Genomic DNA, 22,564 nt, shown 5'->3' on the forward strand with positions numbered 1-22,564 from the left:
TCAGTTATCAACGCAGTTTACATTCCTGTTAAAAGAGCGTAACGATACCTGTCAGGCATTCTTCACAAAGTTAAACAGTTTATGTGCAACTTTCAGAAACAAGGTCATAGTTTAACAACTTTATATTAGACAAGATGTTCAGGAATACTCGTCGCATTTACCTTAAAATTATATACATCTTTAAATATTTTTAAATAAATACAATACAATACAATCTTTACCGCTAAAAACAAAGACGGCGCTAGTCACGTTTTTAATTGTCTATAACATAGTTATTTAAAAATATAGGTACATAGTATAATTAGATATAAACTTAACTGTCTGTTAACTTGACTTCATTTAACAAGTGTGTTTTTTTTATGGTTTAAGCCGGTAAACGAGCAAACGGATGACCTGATGATAAGCAATCGCCACCGCTCATGGACACCCCAAAACACCAGTCGCGTTACAAGTGCCTTGCCGTGGATAGGAATTTTAGGATTTTAGGTAACCTCAGTCACACAACGAAAGACAACGCAAGCGTTGCTTCACGTCAGTTTTCTGTGAGGCCGTGCTACTACTACTGTCTAGCCGGCCCATTCAGGTCGAAGCATGGATCTTCCACTTACAAGTCCCTACTATTTTAATTATTTTTATAGAACATTGAAGATAATGCGATACAGTTTTATAGGCATTCGCTGTTCATCAGCAGACATCATCACAACAGAACCCGTTTGACTCGATCAATCATTGACGAAATGAGTTTCTGTCAAAAAGGCAGTGATTACAGGCTTGTTGTAACAAGATGTTATCATTTCTTTACATGCAACGAGCAGCGGATCATATCACCGCGCTCTGTTTATTAACAGGGAAGGGGGAAGGTCCGAGTCGTAACAGTAAATTAAATTGATTTACTTGAAAAATCCTACAATTTAACGTTTTGTTGTAATCTAAACTTCATTACACAACTCGTTTCTTTAAACTTTCGACTGCACGGTTGGTGCGGTGGCTTGATAACCTGCTACGCAACGTGTTGCGGGTTAGATTCTCGCACGGAGCAAATCTTTGTGTATTGTTGTTGTATGTGAACTTCTATGTTTGTAAACTCACCCACGACACACGAAAAAATCCTAATGTGGAGCAACGATCTTTTTAAAAACAAGGCAAGACAAACTATTACTCTGATTTTACAGGGTTGTTTAATTATGACGGAGAAACACTTCAGAAGTGTTTTCAAAGCAGCAAAATCACACGTAAACTTGAGTAAAGTCACAAAAGTCGTCTCACCTACAATTATATACTCTAAAAGAAACTAGTACACGAAATAAACACAGAAACAAACAATAAAACTAATTATTGCATCCAATAAAGGCTTTCTTCTCAGTGCAAAGGTTGTTAGTGCTTGCAATTGTTGGCTGCGCACGCGCCGCTCCGCTCCGTCGCTTTCACGATGAACGATATATTTTATTAGATCTCTTTATTGTTTCTAACTGGATTGTTATGAATTGTTTTTTATTGGGAACAGTTAAATATCTTTGCTTTTAATGCTTAAATGTAGCTGTAAATTACAGTAAAATAAATAAAGTATTATTGTCTTCCTTATGACCGCAAGAGCAACATTTTATTGCGAAGACTCGGGTAATTTTACTTTACTGAAGGATAGCAATCTTTAGCAATAGACTAGCATCACATGCTGATTAATACCTAAATACTAATAAACGAACATATTTTTTAGTTTTTTAATTCTATTCGATTCGACTAATTAATTATAGGTAGGTATACAGATTTTTTTTGCAGTTTTTCTTAACTAACTGTGCAATCATGCTGTCAACTTAACTGAAAAAGTTACATTTAATTACACAATTATGTTGGTAAGCCTAACAATTTCAAGAATAGCTACAAAATATTAATTAAATTGATTCCGTCTATCGATTTTGCATACTCTATAAAGAGTGCAAATGGGTAGGCGTATTCATAGTGCGGCTAGGCCACAGCAGCGTGCCGGTTCTATAAAGCATATATTCAATTATCATCACACTTGGTAATTGGAGAGTGCTTCAACACTTACGATACTGTTAGGGCGAGCATGCATTACTGGGTTCCGGGCTACACTTTTATTTCAAAGTAATGGCAACTTACATTGGTTTAGTAAAAACTTGAAAAGTTTTGTATAGGTATCCAAACCAATTATTATCGATAGAAATAACGTCTGTGTTATCAAGCTGCCAATAGCTATTCAGTTGCGTACAGCACCATCTCTACGTCACACGAAGGAAACTGCAAATTCTAAATTAACACCATTTAAAAAAAATGCTAAGCCACACTGATCTAATTCTTTCTACATTCCACTTATTATAATCGCGTAACCGTAAACTTAAGCATGTCCTTTTTGCTTTGAACACATTTAATGAAAAGTGGAACTGTATCAAATCGTGGCTACCCTTACCGGATAGTGCTTGAATTATAGTGACCATTGGTTAACGATTTCGCACTAGCCAACGTTCAGAAATCGGCACACACGAAGTAAATCAACAATGTTGCTATTCATGGAGCTTATGTTTATTAAATGAACGACTTTGAACCATTTCGCGATCCTTATTGGGGCTCCCAACTTAATAACTGAATGGAGAATTAGAACTCTCTATATATTTTAGGACATTCGTATTTTTAGACTGTTAAGTTAACATTCATTTCCAAAGCACTTATACTTAAACAGAAGTGGATATTCTAATAACAAAATAAAAGCCTAACAATAGCTCAAAACTAGATCAACAAGGCAATATCTATTGAATATCTGACAAAGAAAAATGGACTCTATTGTCATTAGACGCAACATATATATCAACAACAACAAAATACAGACGTTGATAAAGAAGACAAGCAAATCTGTTAATAAAACTCACACAAAGGAGTTATGTAACCCTATAACGACATACGCTTATGTAACGTAACATTGTTTAACTATAACACCACATAACACTTTGTTGCCAAATATTTTGATGAAATATTGCGTGCGAAACCGCACGGTAAACTTAGCGTAAGTTTTGGGCAAGATCAAAAGCGTTTCGTGTTTCCAGATGCAGCTTATATACTGCAGCAGATTTAAAGGCCGGTAACGCAGCTATGACTCCACTGGTGTTACGGGTGTTCATCGACGGTGCTGATCGCTTACCATCTGATCGTTTGCTCTGTATTCCATAAAAAAAGCTTTAGCTGAAACCATACGCAATTCGCCACAAGGCAAGGCAGACACCTAGAGAGTAAGGTTTAATCTAATGAAGGATTTATTCATCTTCAGAACACTAAATACAATAGAGGTCAAAATAACGCAGCATTTTCACGCTTACACTCCCAACAAGGTGTATAGCCTTAGGCATTACCTTGAGAATTTACCGAGCGGCTCCTAATCATAGGAAATCAACACACTACCATTACTACTTGTTCTATTTGAATATCCGGGTTTTAACGGCATAAGTATAATTAATTTTGTCGTATTGTAGTTACTCAATGGCCTAAAAAGGTTAACTGTCAATTATTAAAACTGATTTATAGGATGTAAATTTTGTTATTATTTTATTGGTTGCAAACATGCCTGAAACACTGGGACAATTCTCGGCTCAAAACACAAACTCTCTGAATTTACTTAACACTTTTGTAAACAAAGCTAAGATTTGAATGATTATGTATGTTTGTATGAAGGGAAAAATTCTAAGTACAACTTAAAAAACCAACTATTTATTTATAAATTCTGATCACAAACATGAGTCAAATGTAACTGTATTTAAATAATAAAAATGTATCTCACTCGAGCTGTCACGTCAGGACGGTGGGTATAATCCAGTGCTTAACCTTCCTATACTCGCGTGATTTTTTGTTACAGCTATACTCGCGCGCGGTCTCACAGACCGATAGTTTGAACTGCTGTTATTTTTTTTTTTTCTATGAAAACCTATAAAGATTATATTTTGTTTTCAAAATAGAGGATATAATGAAACAATCATATCATGTTATAACTTGTTAATTATATATTTAACTTGACTATCAGTCTCATACAAAACAGCCTTCAAAATTGACATATTTTTCTTATGTACTAAGTAAACAGAACTAAAACATATTTCTTCAAAAAAAAAACTCAAATAAACTTTATTATTTTAAAAAACAATAGCTATAAGATATGTAAATCACAGATTCACTTGGTTATCAGTTTCACAGTAACAATCATGTACTACTTTTATACTAACGATAAAAGTTACGCCTATACTCGCGTCGGTCTGACGGACCGATTGGCGCCAAACACACCAACATGTGCGTTTCGCACAAACGCACTGTGTGCACTAAAATGAAGTTGGCAACGAATCCGGCAGCTACTAAAAAAATGGAGTCGGTGGGGTTACCAAAAACAAAAAAAAATATGAAAAAATGTTTCGTCGGTCTCACAGACCAATGCGCGAGTATAGGAAGGTTAATGCTGTTCGGCCCGACAGCCGAAATAAGGGGGCATGCACCTCACACGTTATCTCTCAATACGATTACATATTGTGACAGCGATTAAAAACCAACTTTTACAACCTTCAAAGACAGTTTAGGGTTGGCGAGAGAATATTGTCGGGATGGGGTATTATTACAAAGAATGATATTAACTAAAATCAATTATGAAAACCACGATTTTATTGATCAGGAAAATAAAAAGGTTGAAAGGAACAAGAAATGACGATTAAGTCAGATTTTTCAGTTCGCAATAATAAACTACTAAACATTAAGTAGCAAAACTAGTTATCCTGAACAACTCAACGAATAGACTTGCATGGGTATGCCCTGATTTCTCATTAGGGGAAACAAGACGCTCCCGTGTCCACAAACATCTCATTAAATTGATCTTCAACTTCCCCGTAATGTGTATCAAATATACATTGCGCAATGCTCTGCTCCAGATCTAATGACAAACAGATAAATCAAACATGCAATTATATATAAAGACCGAGTTCATTATTCTGTCTGTCATTGACTGTCTTTGTGGTTACGGATCTAATTAAATTAATACAGTTTCGGTACAATTTTCTTAAGGTTTAATGGCATGTTTTCGCTGTTACACTATTTAGAAATACTTTAAAAAGGAAAAGTCGCAATAAAAAAGCATTTCACAACCTGTATAATAAAATTCGCATATCAATAGAAGAAAAGGCTCCATACAACTGAAAACGACCCGCTACAACGCCACTGTACAATGGTTGAATGAAATCATAATAACGCAACATTCTTCCAACAATTTCTCACTTCCAGGAAGTGTGAGGCTAAGAGCGGCTTGACATGCTAGATCATAACGAAGGAATCCTGTCAATTTACAAGATGAGAATGTTTCCCTGGCAACCTTAGAGTTGCGTGGAGCAGCCGGGCCGACCGGACGCGGCAGGTGCTACTGAGGGTTCACTCGGGTTCACGCCCTGCCCCCCGCGCGCCCGCGCACCGCACCCCGCGACCCCGCAGCATCCGTGCAAACCCGTTCCTCTAATAATATAACGTAGAAATGAAAGATTAATGAGAGCAACCAGTGCACGCCTCTTTCACTCGACCACTAGGGCTGGGATGCAAACGCATCGATACTATTTGTTATAAGTTAGAACATTTCCTCAGTTTCAATATTCTTCCAGGTATAAAGTTTCTGGTTAATTGCTTGACAGCTCGATGCAGTCATTGAGTCGTTAAATGTTAGTTTTTCTTCAGGAATGCTGCATATTAGAATGTTATATAAAACTGGCAGTGTTCTGACTAGTAGTCAGCAGTGCAGAAGCTCCACAACACGCTAAGACAGTAATATATCACATGCTAGATTAGGCCCGTTGGTCAAACCTACACCTAATAATTCCAAATCAACTGTGAAAATAGTACTGATAAGGCAAGCAACAAATCTTAAAACTACAATTTTCCCAACATGTCTAAAAAAGATGGAGTCTCCTTTTTCCAATCTATTCAAACTTTTATCTATTGAAAGCATTATGGTGAATTGGTTCGTCATCTTTATATATATAATTCTTCTGTACGTGTGTATGTCACTGAACTCCTCTTAAACGACTAGACGGATTTTGATGAAACTTTTTGTGTGTGTTCAAGAGGATCTGAGAATGGTTTATATTCACAATTTTGTCCGCTGGACAAAGTTTTTTTAATTAATTTTTAATTTATTAGTAGTTGTTGATTTTGGAATGTTTTACATCGGATCCGACGGACGGCCTACCATCGCAGTGTCAAATATTAATGACGTTAGATATTGTCATAACATTTATTTTCATCAAAAAGGTCCAGAATGTTTTAGCTTATTAAAAAAGTTTAAAATTTTCAAATTAACGTGTAGACAGGACAACGTCTGTCGGGTCCGCTAGTATGAAAATAAAATGGAAATGGTATGACCAAATCCTAGTAAAAATACAAATCTATCGATAACGTGCACACCGTCCCTACATCAACAGGTCCCGATTGCAATGAAGACCGCCCATATAAAATATTAGCCGCGTGCCGAGCGGTAGCGGGTGTAATATATCGACCGATGACAGTCGCATTGTCGCAGCACAACACTAGGAATGTGAGCTTTTACTCAACAACTATCAAGACGGTTAGCGCGTCGTAAATTCTGTTCAGTGTTCGTTATTATTATGAGTATTCGGCTTTTGTATTCCAATTGAAAACTAAACAAACAAACTAAAATATTCCACAGTGGTCAACAGGTTCAAACTTTGAAATGATAGTCAGAAAAGTTACGTAGAATAAAAAGTATCTACTAATAGATGCACTGAAATACCAGCAGTCATGCAAAAAAGTTTACGGCAGCTTATAGTCTCGTAAACATTTCGTCATAATCAAGCAGTTGATCAATTTGAATAACCAAATATAACTTTTTTAAGAAGGGGGGATCTAATGACTTCTTCTGCCTTGAGCTAGGCGAGAGCGAGTGTCACAATCTTACTGACTAAAAACCACCCCGTTCCTACTCCTGCTTTTAGCCGCTGGTAACCCGCTATGCAGGCCGCAGCTGCCAAATATGGCTAGTAAAACAGTTCAGATAGAGGTATCAATAGGATTCGTGTCCGTCCTCATATCAATACAAGACAAGACAGTGCTGATAAGCTTTACACCACAATACAGATAAAGAGACAGATATTCCATACATGGCCTTCAAGAATTTCCTGCCGGAAAACCCCATGTGTTGTGGTTGGTTGCAGATCGAACTAATTTCTAATCAGTTCACATTCCCCGCTGTAACAATGTAGCTGCTTAGCATTCTTGAGATCGTTAGGCTGCAAAGTATCTGTATTATCCGTGCTTGCTCAGAGAAAGGCTAAGAGAATGATGTCTTTTATCCCTTATGGAGGTTTCGCGCTTTTGTGGGTTAAATGTAATATTTGTTTTGCACATGATTCTTTCAATCACTAAAATCACATACATAATTTTGACTTTGAACGTTTTATGACGATTGTTTTATTTACAGACTCCAAATTCCACAAGGTTTTATTTTGTAAGGGTTGCATTTTGAACAAATGATATAAGGCACGTTATTTTTTGCTATTCTAGATTCAATATTTGTTATTCTAAGTAAAATAATCTATAATTTCTTTCCAGCTAGGTAGTGGCCAAAGATGTCAGACCGGACTGCCGAGTTCATACTACTTCAACTCAACCTGACATCATCGCCACACCCACAATATTTCAACAGACACACACGCAAAACAAATCAGTATCTAAATTCTAAGATGAATAAGCAGATCAATAAAAAGCGGCGCGCACGCTCTCATTCACGACGCGAGCGACCCGCCCATAACAGTACCAGCAGAGATGTAGCGTACCATGCAATAATTAACGTTGTTGCAAAAACTGATGATGCACTCCATCGAGCAACTTGTACCAACCGACCGGAACTGCACCAGGAGGTAATAACAGGATATCACGATATGCTCTCTGAACTGAATTATCTGCTTCTGAATAATTTAATAAGATCATACATCGACAGTCCGTAGCAGTCTCCTCTAAATAAAAAGATTTACGATGATTTCCACGCTCGACCAGAGTGTTGGAGATTAAAGTGGTTTCATGGTTAAAAAATATTATGAAGATAGAATCAAAACAGCAGACCCTATTATACCCATGTTTTATCGAAACCTTATAGAACCATCCTTTAGTAAGAGAGCAGCTGCGGTTATAAAGATCGATAAAGTAAGTGACATAGGAGTGGCGATAGTGCTCGTCGTTTTGGCGCTCTCCGCTCCGTAACGGCGCACCGCAGTAAACAAAGTGCACAGATAAGGTAAACTTTAACTGCAACTGCAGTTAGACACTGTTCATATGAGAGCATCTACTTTTTATTTAACTCCTTTAGTAATGGGGTTCGACCTTCATTCTTCATCACGATTGTTCAGTTTATAGATTTAGAATGCTCACAATCCCAAAACTATCCGCAGAGTAGAGGTTTTATTTATTGTCATTGTGATTCCATTTTTGTTTAAGTCCAAGATACCTATTTATTAAGTCACTACTTCCAAAAACTTACAAAATTCTACAAGATTTCCAATCAGTATCATCATGAGCCCATCATCAGCCACAAAACGTCTAATGCTGTACATAGGTCCTACCCTAATAAGTTAAGTTTTCCATTACAAAAACATAAACATCCCACATCGCGAATTTGGCAACAGTCGACCACATAACAACAAAATCCTGAAGCCCATCTTCAAAACGCAAACAATGAGCGCACCCTAAGTCTATTGTGTGCAATACAAACGATAGCATTTCACCTAAGCTATCAAGATGGCACGTGGACACCTCGGCGAGGAGATATGGCTAATTGTAACAAGCGGTCACGCTTTCTGCTACGTGTGTCACTACATGACTCGGATGGCGGCCAGCCTCGTCGCGCGCACTGACGTATTGCATTCCACCGCGGCTCCGTCCACGCTAACCCGATGTACCGTACGTGAACAATTTCAATTGGTTCTACATCGAAAACTAATCTAAGTCATCTACACGTCATGATGAAAAATACATCTAAGTCAGGTAATACGTAACATGACGTGGAGAATTTTCAACAGCGGGAAAATGGTTGTTTTTTTAATTATTATAGTTTCAACCTCACAACTTAAGCGGTTTGGTGGTCAAACGCAGACTTATCAACGCTAAAAAACGACAACAGCAGTGTGACAGTCGCCGCATCGTGTGACATGAATATGCTCATGAATATGAGCCTTCTAGTATGGCTTGAAACTAGTCCAGTTCCTCGTCAAATAGTTACATGAGGGTGCCGAAAACTGATAATTAAGTTTTAGTATGCATCACGCAAGTTATTTTGTTTTTTTTTATTTTCCAGTAGAGTAAAATTAAGTCTTCTAGATAGCAATGGGTCTTAATAGGTGGTCTACCAACTTCCTGAAAGCATCTCAAGTAGTGTGCGAATATATCACTAATTCCTAGAATCTAGATAATGACATACTGCCAAGGATACTTGTAAGGATCAAATCCTTGACCCAACCACCTCAACACTGACAAAGTGTTGATTTAAGCTCTCAGTAATCAGAGCAATGCTGTACCAAGTTTCAATGCGTGATTGTGGACTTTCAGATGCATATCTATAGTTCCAACAATATTAAGGTTCGTATTGTCGTACTGTTTGAATTTTGAAAATGTATGGATACTGCAGACATGATTAGGTGTTGTTGAAATAGTCCTGTTTAGTATCAATTGAACTACAGATTTTGATTCACAATAGAACATACATAATTTAAGCACAAATCTCAATATCAAAAATCTCCACAACAATAAAACATGAATCCGTAACAAACAACAATAATTGAATACACTGCGATACGAAATACAAACGATTAATTAATAAACACAAAGTTCAAAATTGCACGACACTAATTCTACACAATTAAAGTACCTACTATACTGACGATGAACTAGTGTAATTGCACAAAATATATTTTAGCTATATTAAACTGGCCAGTACATAATAATGTAATTACTATCTGGAGATCTCTCATCGTATGAGGTGAGGCAAATTAATTTACTTAAGTAAAGATCGAGGAGATACCACAGACTATACAGGGCTGCCGACTTTGCCTATATTCTGAGACTAGAACTAGACATGATGATCTATTGATTAAAATGTAAATTAAACGATGAGATCCTAAAGGTCCACTAGATAGCAGTATATGGAATAATTTTGCGTAACACGGAGGGTAATTATCTGTAGCAATTTGTAGTTTTCTGACCATACAAAATAAAATAACACCTTGTAATTAGTAGAAGCTGCACAAAATATTGAGGTTATCTACCGTGATGTGTAAAATGTCGTTCATTGGATCTATCTGGCTCTGGCTCTGGTTGCATTCTTACACAAAAGGAACCAAATAATATTATTACCAAAAGAGACCCTATTTGGTGACAGAAGATGACCCAAAAAGAAAAGTGTAAGGCAGTCAAAAATTTTGTCATCATTACTACATGAATACAAAAAACATTGAAGCCCTTTCGATAGTCGACTTGGCATCTTACTTTACAGAAAACTGTTGAGGTAATTCTGAACGTTTTAAATCCTGGTGCCTTATGGTGAAACGGGACAACCCTACTAACGAATAATTAGACCATCTCATAAGGATTGCCGCGCACTGATTAGCAGCAGTAGTCTAACGTCTTGCAGCCTCGATCCAGCGCCGGCCGCGGCGATGCAATAAACTTCAAAAATGACGTTTCGCACCTTTACGCAACACTGAAACTTTCGTAAAATACATTCGTAATATTCGTGAAAATCGTGCAGGGAGAAAATTTCTGGCGAAATTCGTTCACATGGTTATCTAACAGCTACATAACATAACTTGTAGTAATACAGATGTTTATTCATCATCATTATTATATTTTTCTCCTTCTCCCCTCTTTACTCCTGTAAAATTTTAATGGAGTCTGCAATTGACCGGATGTTTAGCAATATTACATTATTAACACTATACTTAATTACAAGTTTATCGTATAATTATAAAAATGGTAAATCCATTATCCCAGTAGTATCACAGTTATTTCAGACTTTTATAACAGCGACCAGTAATAGATGTGCTACAGATTCGTAGCGAAACGTACCTCCTAAAATGAGGATTAAATCACAGAAGAAATCCTAAAAAGCTAGTAATCAGGTATCAATAATGCTAGTTTCCTCAACAAAAGAATATTGACCGAAGCCAGGAACCCGCGACCCTCGTAACCAGAGCAAGGTCCATTGGTCCGGCGAATATCGATCATTATAAATTTGCAGGCGCGCGGTAACGGCGCTCGCGCACGCGACCTGCTGCAAAGACTATACCATTCTACGCAGAAATACTAGACTTGTTATATTTATTATTTATAATAAATTATTTGATTTTTTTTTTATATATCACTGATCACATGATTGAATAACAGATATGGACGATGTGTCGGCTAAGAATTTTAAATTTTTGGCAGTTGTATAAGGAGTTACAGTATTACGAGTTTGTGAATTTTTCCCGACACTAGCTGACGGAACTCATCAATGAAAGGCCAAACTTAATAGGATGTAGCAATGGAAAATGATTAAAAAATACGCCGAATTCTCACAATCGGGCGTTGTCGCGTATACGTCAGTTTTGATAAACGAACTGTCACGGACTGAGCATTTAACGTTATCAATTGCACTCATATCGTACATTAATGTGATTTGCTCAACCTTAAGTGTAGAGGAGACTGGGGCTGGTGGTGGCACTATCATCATCAGCCAAGATAGTTAGGTACAATGGTTTTCCATTAAGGGATTTTCATTTTCATGTTACTGAAAATTTCGAAGGACTCTGGTGTATGAATATTATTCTGGTGAAAAAGATATCTTCGCTCTTTAGCTAAGTCACACAATATAATAATATATCTTCTTCTCCAAATCTCACATCTCACTAACTCTTTCCTTTCATATTATTCCCCACACAATATATCGAATTGATAACAATCACCATGGCACAATCATCCCCTTCCTCCATACTTGAGGTTTTATGCGATGACTAGTCACAGGTTTTAGACATGTATAGAGTTAAGTATATCATTAAGTGCTTTTACAGAACTGTTTACTTAGTGTATCAGATAATGAAACTGCACTAATCTACACTCTGAGTGTTATGACAGCTAAAGATATAGCGATGAAGGACCAGACAGTTTTACGCAGGAACATTTTTGTACCATTGCCTTAAAAGTTTCTACCTATTTTGAATAGGTGTTGTAGTACCTAATATCTAACACAACTCTAGATTAAATCTTATTTACTGTGTGATTTTTCCTACGAAAACGTTAGCCCAATCTAAAGCCATATCTGGAGCCTCATACGTAATAGTCAGGCTTGTGATCATTAGACCAACGAGATAATCTTAAACTAGCCTTCAGAAAATACTCTAGTAATTAAATTTGTAGATTAATTAAATCACGTAAGTCCATTTACTTAAATAACACATGTCCGTGTAACAGTCTGCGTCCTATCTCATCTATGTCAGGTTTACGCTGCGGCGATAGCTGCGCGCGCGCCGTCTATACATCACTGCGCTTGCTCTCTATATTTGCTCACGACCGATAGAAATTATCGCCAGACAAGCACACATGGAAGAACCAACCTTACTAAATAATCTTACAGTTTATATTTCAGTGGAAAGCAGGTGAGGATATTTTTTTCAAGATGTGGTCGCAGTTGAGTACCATTTGCCGTATTTCAGCGCGGAAGGTACATAAATCGAGAGCGCCGATTAACGTTATCTGGTTGTGGGAGGAGGCGGGCCGCGGGGGGAAGGGTGACGGCGATTTATTCATTCATTAACTAAACGACCCCTAACCGATGGATTAATTAGGCCGACTTGCAATACCGCTTCTGTTTTAAACCGTTTTATGTGAAAGTTTGCGGACATTTTAAGGAGAATATCTTATCGTGAGGCGAATGTTATTAGAAATTGTTGATAGTTTTATCGTAGCTTTACATTGACCAACATCACGATATGATAAATTGTTTTGAAAATCTAACCTACACTAGTACACTAGTTCGAATAAGGATTTGAGTGACATAAAATTGAGGTGTCGGATATCAATATCTGTAATTTCAGATAACACAATTTTGCTTCATCCGCAATAGGGTAATGATTCTCTTTATGTTTTAATTTATACTGCTGCATACGAAAGGCACTCATCAGCCCCAGAGTATTGTAACATTCAATTATTCGCTAAATTACATATATTCAACTTGTGTAATGACAAAAAATAAGACAAATGATCATTAATAGAGCCAGTGAGATGATTGCGCTGATTAGTTCAGCGGCATTGCGCGCGCGCCGGTGGCAGCACCGTCGCTCAGTTTGTAGTGCAAAGAATAGGGTTGACAAATAACCTGTTTAGGTTAATTTGTGATTTAGATTATACATTTTTTGAGGAAATGACAACTCATAAATATCTATTTATTACTGTAATAAATGCCTGTATATGTAAAGAAATGTAAATACTTGCATTGTACCTATGTATCGACATTTTTTATTAAATTGTTAATCATAAGCCACACAATCATATTTTCTCTGGATATATTGTAAGCTGACACGATGAGTGAAAAAAATCCAAACAAAAATAAGCTATTGTTTAGAGGCAACCCTGCATCTGACACGCGCGGCGTGTTACACTTCTGGTGCTAGTTAAAGAGACGACCGACGCCTCCTACTTTACCACCAGAAGAAAACACACTAATCGTCTTACAATTTAACTGTTCACCTAATTATTTCACATCAATTCTCCGGCTTTAAATTGAAATGAAAGACACAAGACACGGCATGGTGACGCTGCATTGCAATACTTCATTGCAAGGAAAAATATTAGCTTCAAATTGCAATTAAAAACAAATTAATTTTTCACATCCCACACAAATCTCTACAGCTTTCTGGTAATATAACAAAATATCTATTGTATACCTGGAAACACAGAATTTGTGGTTGGTACTCGGTTTCAAAATTCTCATATATTTGGTCATTTTGCTTCGCATGAAACACCTGTCATATCTTTACGTTACATCCTCAAAATTAGGGTGAATTTTTGCAACTAATAAAAGGTGCCAATTACCACATAATATAACAGTAAAATAAGTATGATTAAATATATTTCCCGGCGGCCCACATCATAATCAGAGCCTGCCGGCAGCCGGGCCTTAACCAAACTAATTCAGAGCAGTTCGAAACACAGATGCGGCGATACGTTATCAGTAATCAGCGCTATTGTTTAAGATTTAAGCCGTACACCGCCGATGCCACTAATTGTAGCGAACCGTACGCGTGCCCTTTGTCTTATGTAATTACTTTTATAAATCTACTAAGCGATTTACATCAACACGATAACATCGTAAAGGTTAGGTTTGTTCTCGTCACGGTTGAAGACCTAGAGTTGTTTATGTGCTTTAGACTTTAGCGTGCAACCTGATTTTACCTGATGGTTACTGTGTCTACACACGGTATTCTGGAACTTTTAAAGTTGTGGTGAAAATTAAGTTAATTTTGATAATCTTATTAATTGAATTCCAAAACTTTAAACGAGAGGTTTGTAATGCCCGATTTTCTGTATAAAGCTTTCATGCCTAAGCGTATCATATTATTTAGAATCTATCTTAAAGAAGACATAGGTACGTATTATTAAGTTAGCGTGATTACCTTTCAGCTTGCTCTGGCACCGCAGTTGGTCAATGATGCTGGTCAGCCTGTTCTCCCGCTGGCTGCCCTTACTCATCGCCTCGTCGCCGTCATCCTCCACTTTCACCAACACGTCACTTTTCACTTCACCCACCTCCTCACTGCACTTCACTTCCTGAGACTGAACACTTGACTGAATCGCCTCCATTTTACATAAATATAAATCGCACTGTAGTTGAATACACGTTTCGCCGTCACTGAAACAAACAAATAAGTTTTGTTATTTATGATTAGCTACATTTTGTAATTTATTGTGTTACAATTCCTACAGACGACAAGATTTTGATTTCTAATCAAGAAAATATCGATACGTTCCTAAATCTTGCTATATCTTATACCTGTAACACCAAAGAAGTTGGCAATACGTTGCCAACCGTTTGGAGGAGGAATCATTGCATGGCTGGAATGGGTCACTAAAGTATTCTGTGTGTATAGCACATAAATATGGTAGGAAACACACGCTTTTTCACACCAGATTTCTATGTTATATTTCTATTTCATGTTATATTATTATCCGACAAACTAATGATACCTAGTTTATTGCCGAATTGTGTGAGAGTATAAGACAATCATACTTGTAACTATGCACATTGTGGTTCCACGATATACCGATTAGGTTCGTCCCGGGAGTAACGTGTGCACGTCAATGGGCGCGATAGTGCAACACTTACTCTGTACACACCGTGATAACACTATCACACCGTCTGACGAGTACGATCAATCACATTTTTACTTCAATACATATATTTTTGCGTTTGTCATAGCGCTACAAGCAGAAATGGACTGTAGGAATAGATTATTGTGTGTTAAATAGCGTGTTTTGGTATATTTACATAGTGATATTAACTAGGATTTATAAAATCTTTGGACATACATGTGTTTTTATAAATATATATATATTTTTAATTAATGCTCATTTTGCATGGGTTTTAGGTATTTATGTAAGGTATGTTCTTTGTTATAAAATCGTTGATTAATTATACAAATAATTTTAAGTAATGAATAGCGTATTTATGTATGCTTCATAATATTTAAAGTAGTAGGTAATCTGTAACTAAGCGAGTAAACCTAAGTTACGTGTGACCACTTACGAGTTGCACTGTGCCTTGTAGTTTCAAATACTAATAAGTTCAAGTTGAATGCAACGTTGCTATACGAAATACATCTGGAGTGTTCTACCAATATTGTTCACTGAAATAAACAACAAATTCCAAAGAATTCGTCATTACAACAGTTCAATTTGATAACGAAATATTTTAGATAATATTTTCTTGACATTAAAGTCGTAAATAGCCTTGACGAAACAAGATTATATTAAATTCTTGCCGTGACCTCTACCTGTAAAACTAGTTGCTTTGAACATGAATTGCTGAAAACACACATCAGTTACAAAGTCTACTGAGATATCAATAATTTATTGATATTTAAAAACAATTGTCCTACTTGTGTTTAATCATTATAATCATATACATAAACAATACTTCATATTTAAGCGTGTTTAAACAAGTTCATGTTTGCGTGCACTAAGCAATCTTTGCTTGTCAAATTCTGTTAAAGGATATTACAGGTAGGTAACCCTAAAATAAGGATATGTAAGTATCCATAGGGTTGCCTACAAAATATTGTAAAAAATAGTCGCTACGAAATGAGTTCTTGAATCTTCTATATAATTTAAATGCAGGAGAACTAATTGAAGACATATACTTTACTGAATAAAGAGTACTACGGAGGGTCTCATAGTGGAAAAGAAAACAAAAGAGGTTCCTAGTTGCATCATGTTTCATTGTTATCGTCAAATTCATATCACGCTGTTTTTAGTTCTGATCGTGACAGGGAAGTGTACCTATGCAAAATGTAAAGATTCATCGAATTACTTTATCATAACAAAACAAAACAAACTTTCTATTATTGTCATTAAACGTCATACTAGTGGTCGCCTAGTGGTCGAAATTCGACCATATACGATTTAATTTACAATACCTCTTAACATACGTTCAAGGATAATTTGTATTTAACGAATTGCTTGCTATTAGTTTTGTAAAATTCAAATTAATATATTCCGGCGCATCATGAATAACCGAACCTCCTTCAATTAGAAACCTCTTTTCATATGAGACGTGAGAATACCATCGCAATGTCTATTGATTTTGACGTTTTGTCAAATACGATCAGATACTATGCATGTGTGTGTAATATTTTATTTATTGATTTAATGTACTTTATAAGCATTATTTTTGAAAAATATTAACGTTCCGCAATTCTCCTACACATAAACTATAAGTGTACCAAATTTTATGCTCCAACGTCCGCGCAATTTTCGTAAAAACTGTTACAAAGTTTTTGCTTCACGTATTAATATATAGATTCCTATAAATGAATGAGCAGAAATTGCTAGACAGATTAGGTATACCGTTTACAGACTGTTGAGCGAAAACATGCCTTATCTTTTCACGCGATGAGTACCTAATATAGGAATGTAAATAGCTTTTCCAGACAAACGAACCCTCTGAAATCTTTTACACTGCCAGCGACCGTTGTGCTGAAAACGGGAGTGCTTAGAAAGGTTTATTCACTGAAGCAATTCAACTTGCTTTAGAAAACCACTTTTCTATAAGCAATAAAATACCTATACTTTTTCTCGTCATTGTTTTGTAGACGGCACGCAAATAACGCGTGAAAATGTCTTTTTAGAACAGACAGACTCAAATAAATAACTGCTATATGCAATCAAAACTACACATACAATATCTACTTGTGTAAACAACGAAACGAAACACATACAAGAACAGTTTATCGTTTACCTACAACTGAAATCCCACACCGACTCCGGTTCACGCAAGTCAAACGTTCAATAGTTCACATAACCTTTACACAACCTAACCATACTATAACACTATAGAATTAACCATAAGGAAACACTTGAACCACTTCTACAACCAACTACAGAAACAATAACTATGTTCCAACTGTAAAAAAGTTTAAAGTATATTGAAAGGATTATCGGAAAATTATATGTAAAAAGAAAAACAATTTAAAAACAAGAGTTGGAATATAACAACAGGTAGACCGTGACGGTGGTGCGGTTATCGCCGTGAAACTGATAACTTGTGTCAGGTCAAACGAACAAATGGGGCGTCACCAAGGTACGCCTGATAACATTTGATAACGGGCTCTTAACCTTCTGACTGTACTCTAGTTGAAACGGTGTCATCAATGTGCCATGGTACAAACACTTATGTGACTGATAATACATATGTGTATTGTGTTACACATCTTTATTGTACACGGATCATTGCATCGTTGATCTAATGCCGTAATCATATGTTTCCACTTAGCTGAAGTTCAGAGATTGCTTTACAGATAGCCAAACAGCTCCTTTATATGGAAATACAGCGACACATCCTAAGCTCTGGATTCTCTTATCGGTGTCACGTATGTAACGAGAAGTAATCAAACAATAAGTCTATCGGTCTACTCCCTAAAGAAAATAAGTGCATTCTTATATTAAATACTTTTTAAATCAAGATTCAATAAAACATTACTACTTGTGCTATGTTACGTTATAAATTAATTGTCATTACTGCATTTCGATTGTTTTTTTTTTGCATATAATATATCATAGTTCATTAACTCACATAATATTGGTACAAGTGTGTGCGATTTTACAAAAGTATTGTTTTATTATAAAATGTGACATTTGCCCCTGCTCTGTGTAACTATACAAGACACACAAACATAATTATGAATATAGGTATAGTTAGTATAGTGTAGTATATTTACATCAAGACGTCTGTCTCCCCTACAATTTTGCAGAGGTCATGAAACTTATAAATCCGCTGTTGGTGCTCGGCTGCCGAGCATAAGGGCTTTAATCAAGTATTAGGACCTTTATTAGTACTCAGTAACTATGGTGTCTAATATTTTGTCCCGTTAGATATCAGACTCTTTTATACACTCAGTTTAGTCATAAGAACCACATAGACCTAAGAAAGATATTAGAATGTTAAACTTGAAATAAACGTACAAAATCATTCCTATACCCTGAAATACAAATAAGGGGATTCCCTCAATGCACTTCAATGCTTCATATATTTCTAAAACGTCTAACCAATTATACATGTCTGCGTTAATTTCACGCCTTGTTTTGCACAATTATCGAAAAGGTGACGAAGACGTTTCTTATCAGCTATCTACTCGAGCGGTAATTCACATACGAATGTAATTAATTCTCACCTGAACTCTGACAAAGTTCATGTACATACCTACATTATGATAGATAAATGTTTTAATTAAATAAATGTTCAACTTGCCACATTTTTACGTAGGTATAACATAAATAGGTACTTAACACTAATTTTACCTTGTTTTTGGTGTCGAATATTATTGTAGAAAGCATGTATTTTCCTAAACCGTATTTATCCTATTCAAGAGGTATACACATACATAGTACCGTTTCGTAGATAGCTTGTAGTCTTGTCGTGAAAAAGGAAATTCAAGTAATAAGAAACAAAACTATTTGTGGTCTGTGGACAATGTGCACAATCAGGAAACACATTCTGAATGAGAACTGGCCTGATTAAAGTAATAATGGATTGCATAAGGACTTAATGCTAACAGCATTTCAACCAGTCATCCTTAGGATAGTGCATATGTATATTGAAAGATTCTTCTCCATACCTAAGCACAATTCATCCATTTATCTACAATTGCTCCATCCGTGCCACAAAAACAATAATAAACCTTCATATTAAACACATAACAGTTTCCATACCTAGTCTAGTACCGTACATTAATCTTAGCAAACATATATCGTATACTATGTTAGTTTGTATTTGTACGGTTAGCACCGCAAATAATGTGCAGCAATAAACGTCGGCAAGTCACGACCGGTCATGTAGACAATAGATAAGCCCCGATATGACACACACATCTACGGACAAAGGAAACTCATATCAGTTCTGAGGAAAATCAGTTGATAACGTTATTTGTAGCACTTGAGTGCACCCTTCGAGTATTGACGTACAGACGTACCTTGTGCATATTAGTGATAGAAACAGAAAGAGAAACATATGGACATGTAATATAATCTTGAAATGTTTCAGTGTGAACCAACCTGTCAACTTCTCCTGTAATTTACATTTCTTTGACCCCAATTGTTTTACAAATATTAATGACAGTCGACAGCTAGTCAGCAGCTTCTAAATCTAACAACGAGCCCAATCTGAATTGAGGTGTCTTGTCTCCCTTTGTCAAATCTGGTTAACATTCAGCGCCTACCCAAAACTACATAATAGGAAATAAAGACAAGAGAAAGTAAAATGTTTCAGAGTGAGAAGATTTACTTCTTCTTTCCCCATATTCATGTTCTTCTCTCGTAAATATCTTCAGAGTTTTGATTTTAAACTCCTCAAACTTCTTGACAAATATTTAATTGAAAGTTCCTGAAAAATATATTTTATATCAACAATATGGTGGACAATCAAAACATCTTAAATTTTACCCACTTCTTTCAGTAACTTATACCCAATTATGTCCATTATCGCTATCCACACATAATCCCTATATTGCTCTACACTTTATATAATAAAGCGGATAAATATTTATGCCACATTAATAAACCTCTTAGCGAGTATGAAGTGGTCTCCGAACTATACCAGATGTGGTTTAATCAGCATTCTGTGGAAGCTGTACATCGAGTATATTTGGACTTGTCATCTACGTCGTGTGTGTACTGGCAGTTGGCAGGCACCTGGCTGTGACGTCACGAGCTAATTCCGGCGAGACGAGGTCGTGACCCGACGCCCTGCGCACACGCACACACACACACACGTGCGCACCGTGCACTGCCACCCGAAAATACGTAAGACTACGATTTTGTGCCGTGTCTTATTGAACTATTTACAATGGGTTCAGTTGTTTTGTTGTCTTTTTGGTGCGGTTTATGGCAGTAATGCGTATTTTAACTATAATTATAATAAACAATTATAAAAAATACTCCTGAAAATCTGAAGTGCTTGCGCGAGGATAGTCTACATATTTTTTTTATTACAATAATGTTTACTATGTAGTTTACAAATAACTAAATATTATACAAAAAAAATAGGCCCTACAACTTTTTAACCCAAACTTTTTACATATAGCTACCTAACCTGTAAAACTGTGCCCGGCTTCTTCTTCTTCTGTGAACTAAAAAGTTATAAAGTGGAAAACTACTACACCCACTTTACTCTTTATGTTATTAATCCAAAAGTATAATAATTAGCATGCCTTTTCATTCGAAAAATAAATAAAAGTAATCATGAAAACTGAATATAGTTATCACTTCCCCATTCAGCAGTTTAGTTAGCATCGAACCAAAGAGTCTCCTATTAGTCATAGTATGGTATCTAAGTATCAGATTTGGCACGATACATCCACGTCATGTATTAACGTTCACAGTAGCAGGTGTGGTTATCTGTAGCAGTTTTCAATGTATACACATACAGTATATGCTGTATACCTATATGTCTTTCATGTAAGCTCGAGGTTCATAGGTACCTACTGATACATCTATGTACACTTATAAGTCAGACACACCAAGTCCTACAAAGATGGGATCACTAATCATCCAATTATGCTGGCACCACAGTTGATGGACAACAAAGAATCAAAGAGACGGCTGAAACGAAAGACTCCTCAAGATGTGCACACCTTTATTAAATAAACAAAACTACTGCTTAATGACCCAATGGCGACAGATTGCATTATAAAACAATAATAATAAAAAAAAACAAGTCATATGAATTTGATCAGAACTATCAGAAAATACTCGTACTTCTTTTATTTAATTTTAAAAGGTAAGAAATTCAGGAAATGTTTCTATAACTACTGAATTCTATTCTGAACTTTTCACTAGATACTGGAAATCAATAAAACATTTGAGTAATTGCCGATATTCCTACTTACAAAACATAAGGTTTATCGATAAATGATTTTATTTATTCGATACTACTCTAGTGCGAATATTTAAATACTTTCATTTTGATTCGATGGTTTACTAGAACTATAGGAAACATAAACACCAGATCTCCATGAAGGATTACAATTAATGTTGTTTAATAATTTCAGATCAAAATATAAATATAAAAATGAAATAAAATAAAAATTTTATATTATTAGTTATTGTTTGTTATCGCGTCTCATAACCAAACGCTGGCACTGTTCCACAGTAGTTGGCGATATGTGCCTACACCAGAAATAGACGCGGTAAGGATGTGACCTGTCCACCTTCATTCCCGTTGCCCTAGCGTGACGCTACTCCACCTAACTAATGCTAAAATGTACCAAAATAGAAATGTCAACAACCATTCATATTCAACACTTTTTTCAAAATGTCAACTTGAACTTTTTCTACGAATTTCTCAGGTTACTAATTTATTTACGTCAATCATTCATTTGGCTAAATTAGTCGCAAAATGTGAAAATTTATTATGAAATATGCAAGAAAACACAATAAGAAAGAAGAAAACTGTGCAATGGGCATATACCTATACATGCACATGGAGAACAAATTCAGCCTTACGTTAAAAAGTGTTGAGTAACCTTTCCTTATATAAATATGTTTTTCAATTGCAAACTCAATTATGTATTAGGAAAAAAAATTAAACAATGCTTGTACAAGGGACGTTACTTCCTGTCTAAATAACATAACCAGATACAATGACATTGCACCAAAGTCAAAGTCAAAGCATTTATTTCAATTAATCCTAAATTAGGCACTTTTGAAACGTCAAATTGCATTGTCTGTCAGTCTGTCTGTCAGTGAACTTAGGTGTAAAAATACCTCTATTGCTGCCCATAACAGTACC

The 22,564-nt window shown here is 35.9% G+C and overlaps 1 protein-coding gene across 4 annotated transcripts in view; it reads right to left on the bottom strand.

The window, feature by feature from the left end:
- Positions 1–22,564, bottom strand: part of LOC118269123 (uncharacterized) — a 258,041-nt gene that overhangs the window by 230,291 nt on the left and 5,186 nt on the right. For 2 of the 4 annotated variants that reach the window (XM_050701998.1, XM_050702024.1), the window contains exon 2: positions 14,679–14,914. In XM_050701998.1, the coding sequence (XP_050557955.1) occupies positions 14,679–14,914 (236 nt within the window). Of the gene's footprint in view, positions 1–14,678; positions 14,915–17,518; positions 17,812–22,564 lie in introns of those variants that run through there. The other 2 variants (XM_050702019.1, XM_050702008.1) reach the window with 2 other exon arrangements.

This window comes from Spodoptera frugiperda, chromosome 2 (assembly GCF_023101765.2).
Source record: "Spodoptera frugiperda isolate SF20-4 chromosome 2, AGI-APGP_CSIRO_Sfru_2.0, whole genome shotgun sequence".
Taxonomy (NCBI): domain Eukaryota; kingdom Metazoa; phylum Arthropoda; class Insecta; order Lepidoptera; family Noctuidae; genus Spodoptera; species Spodoptera frugiperda.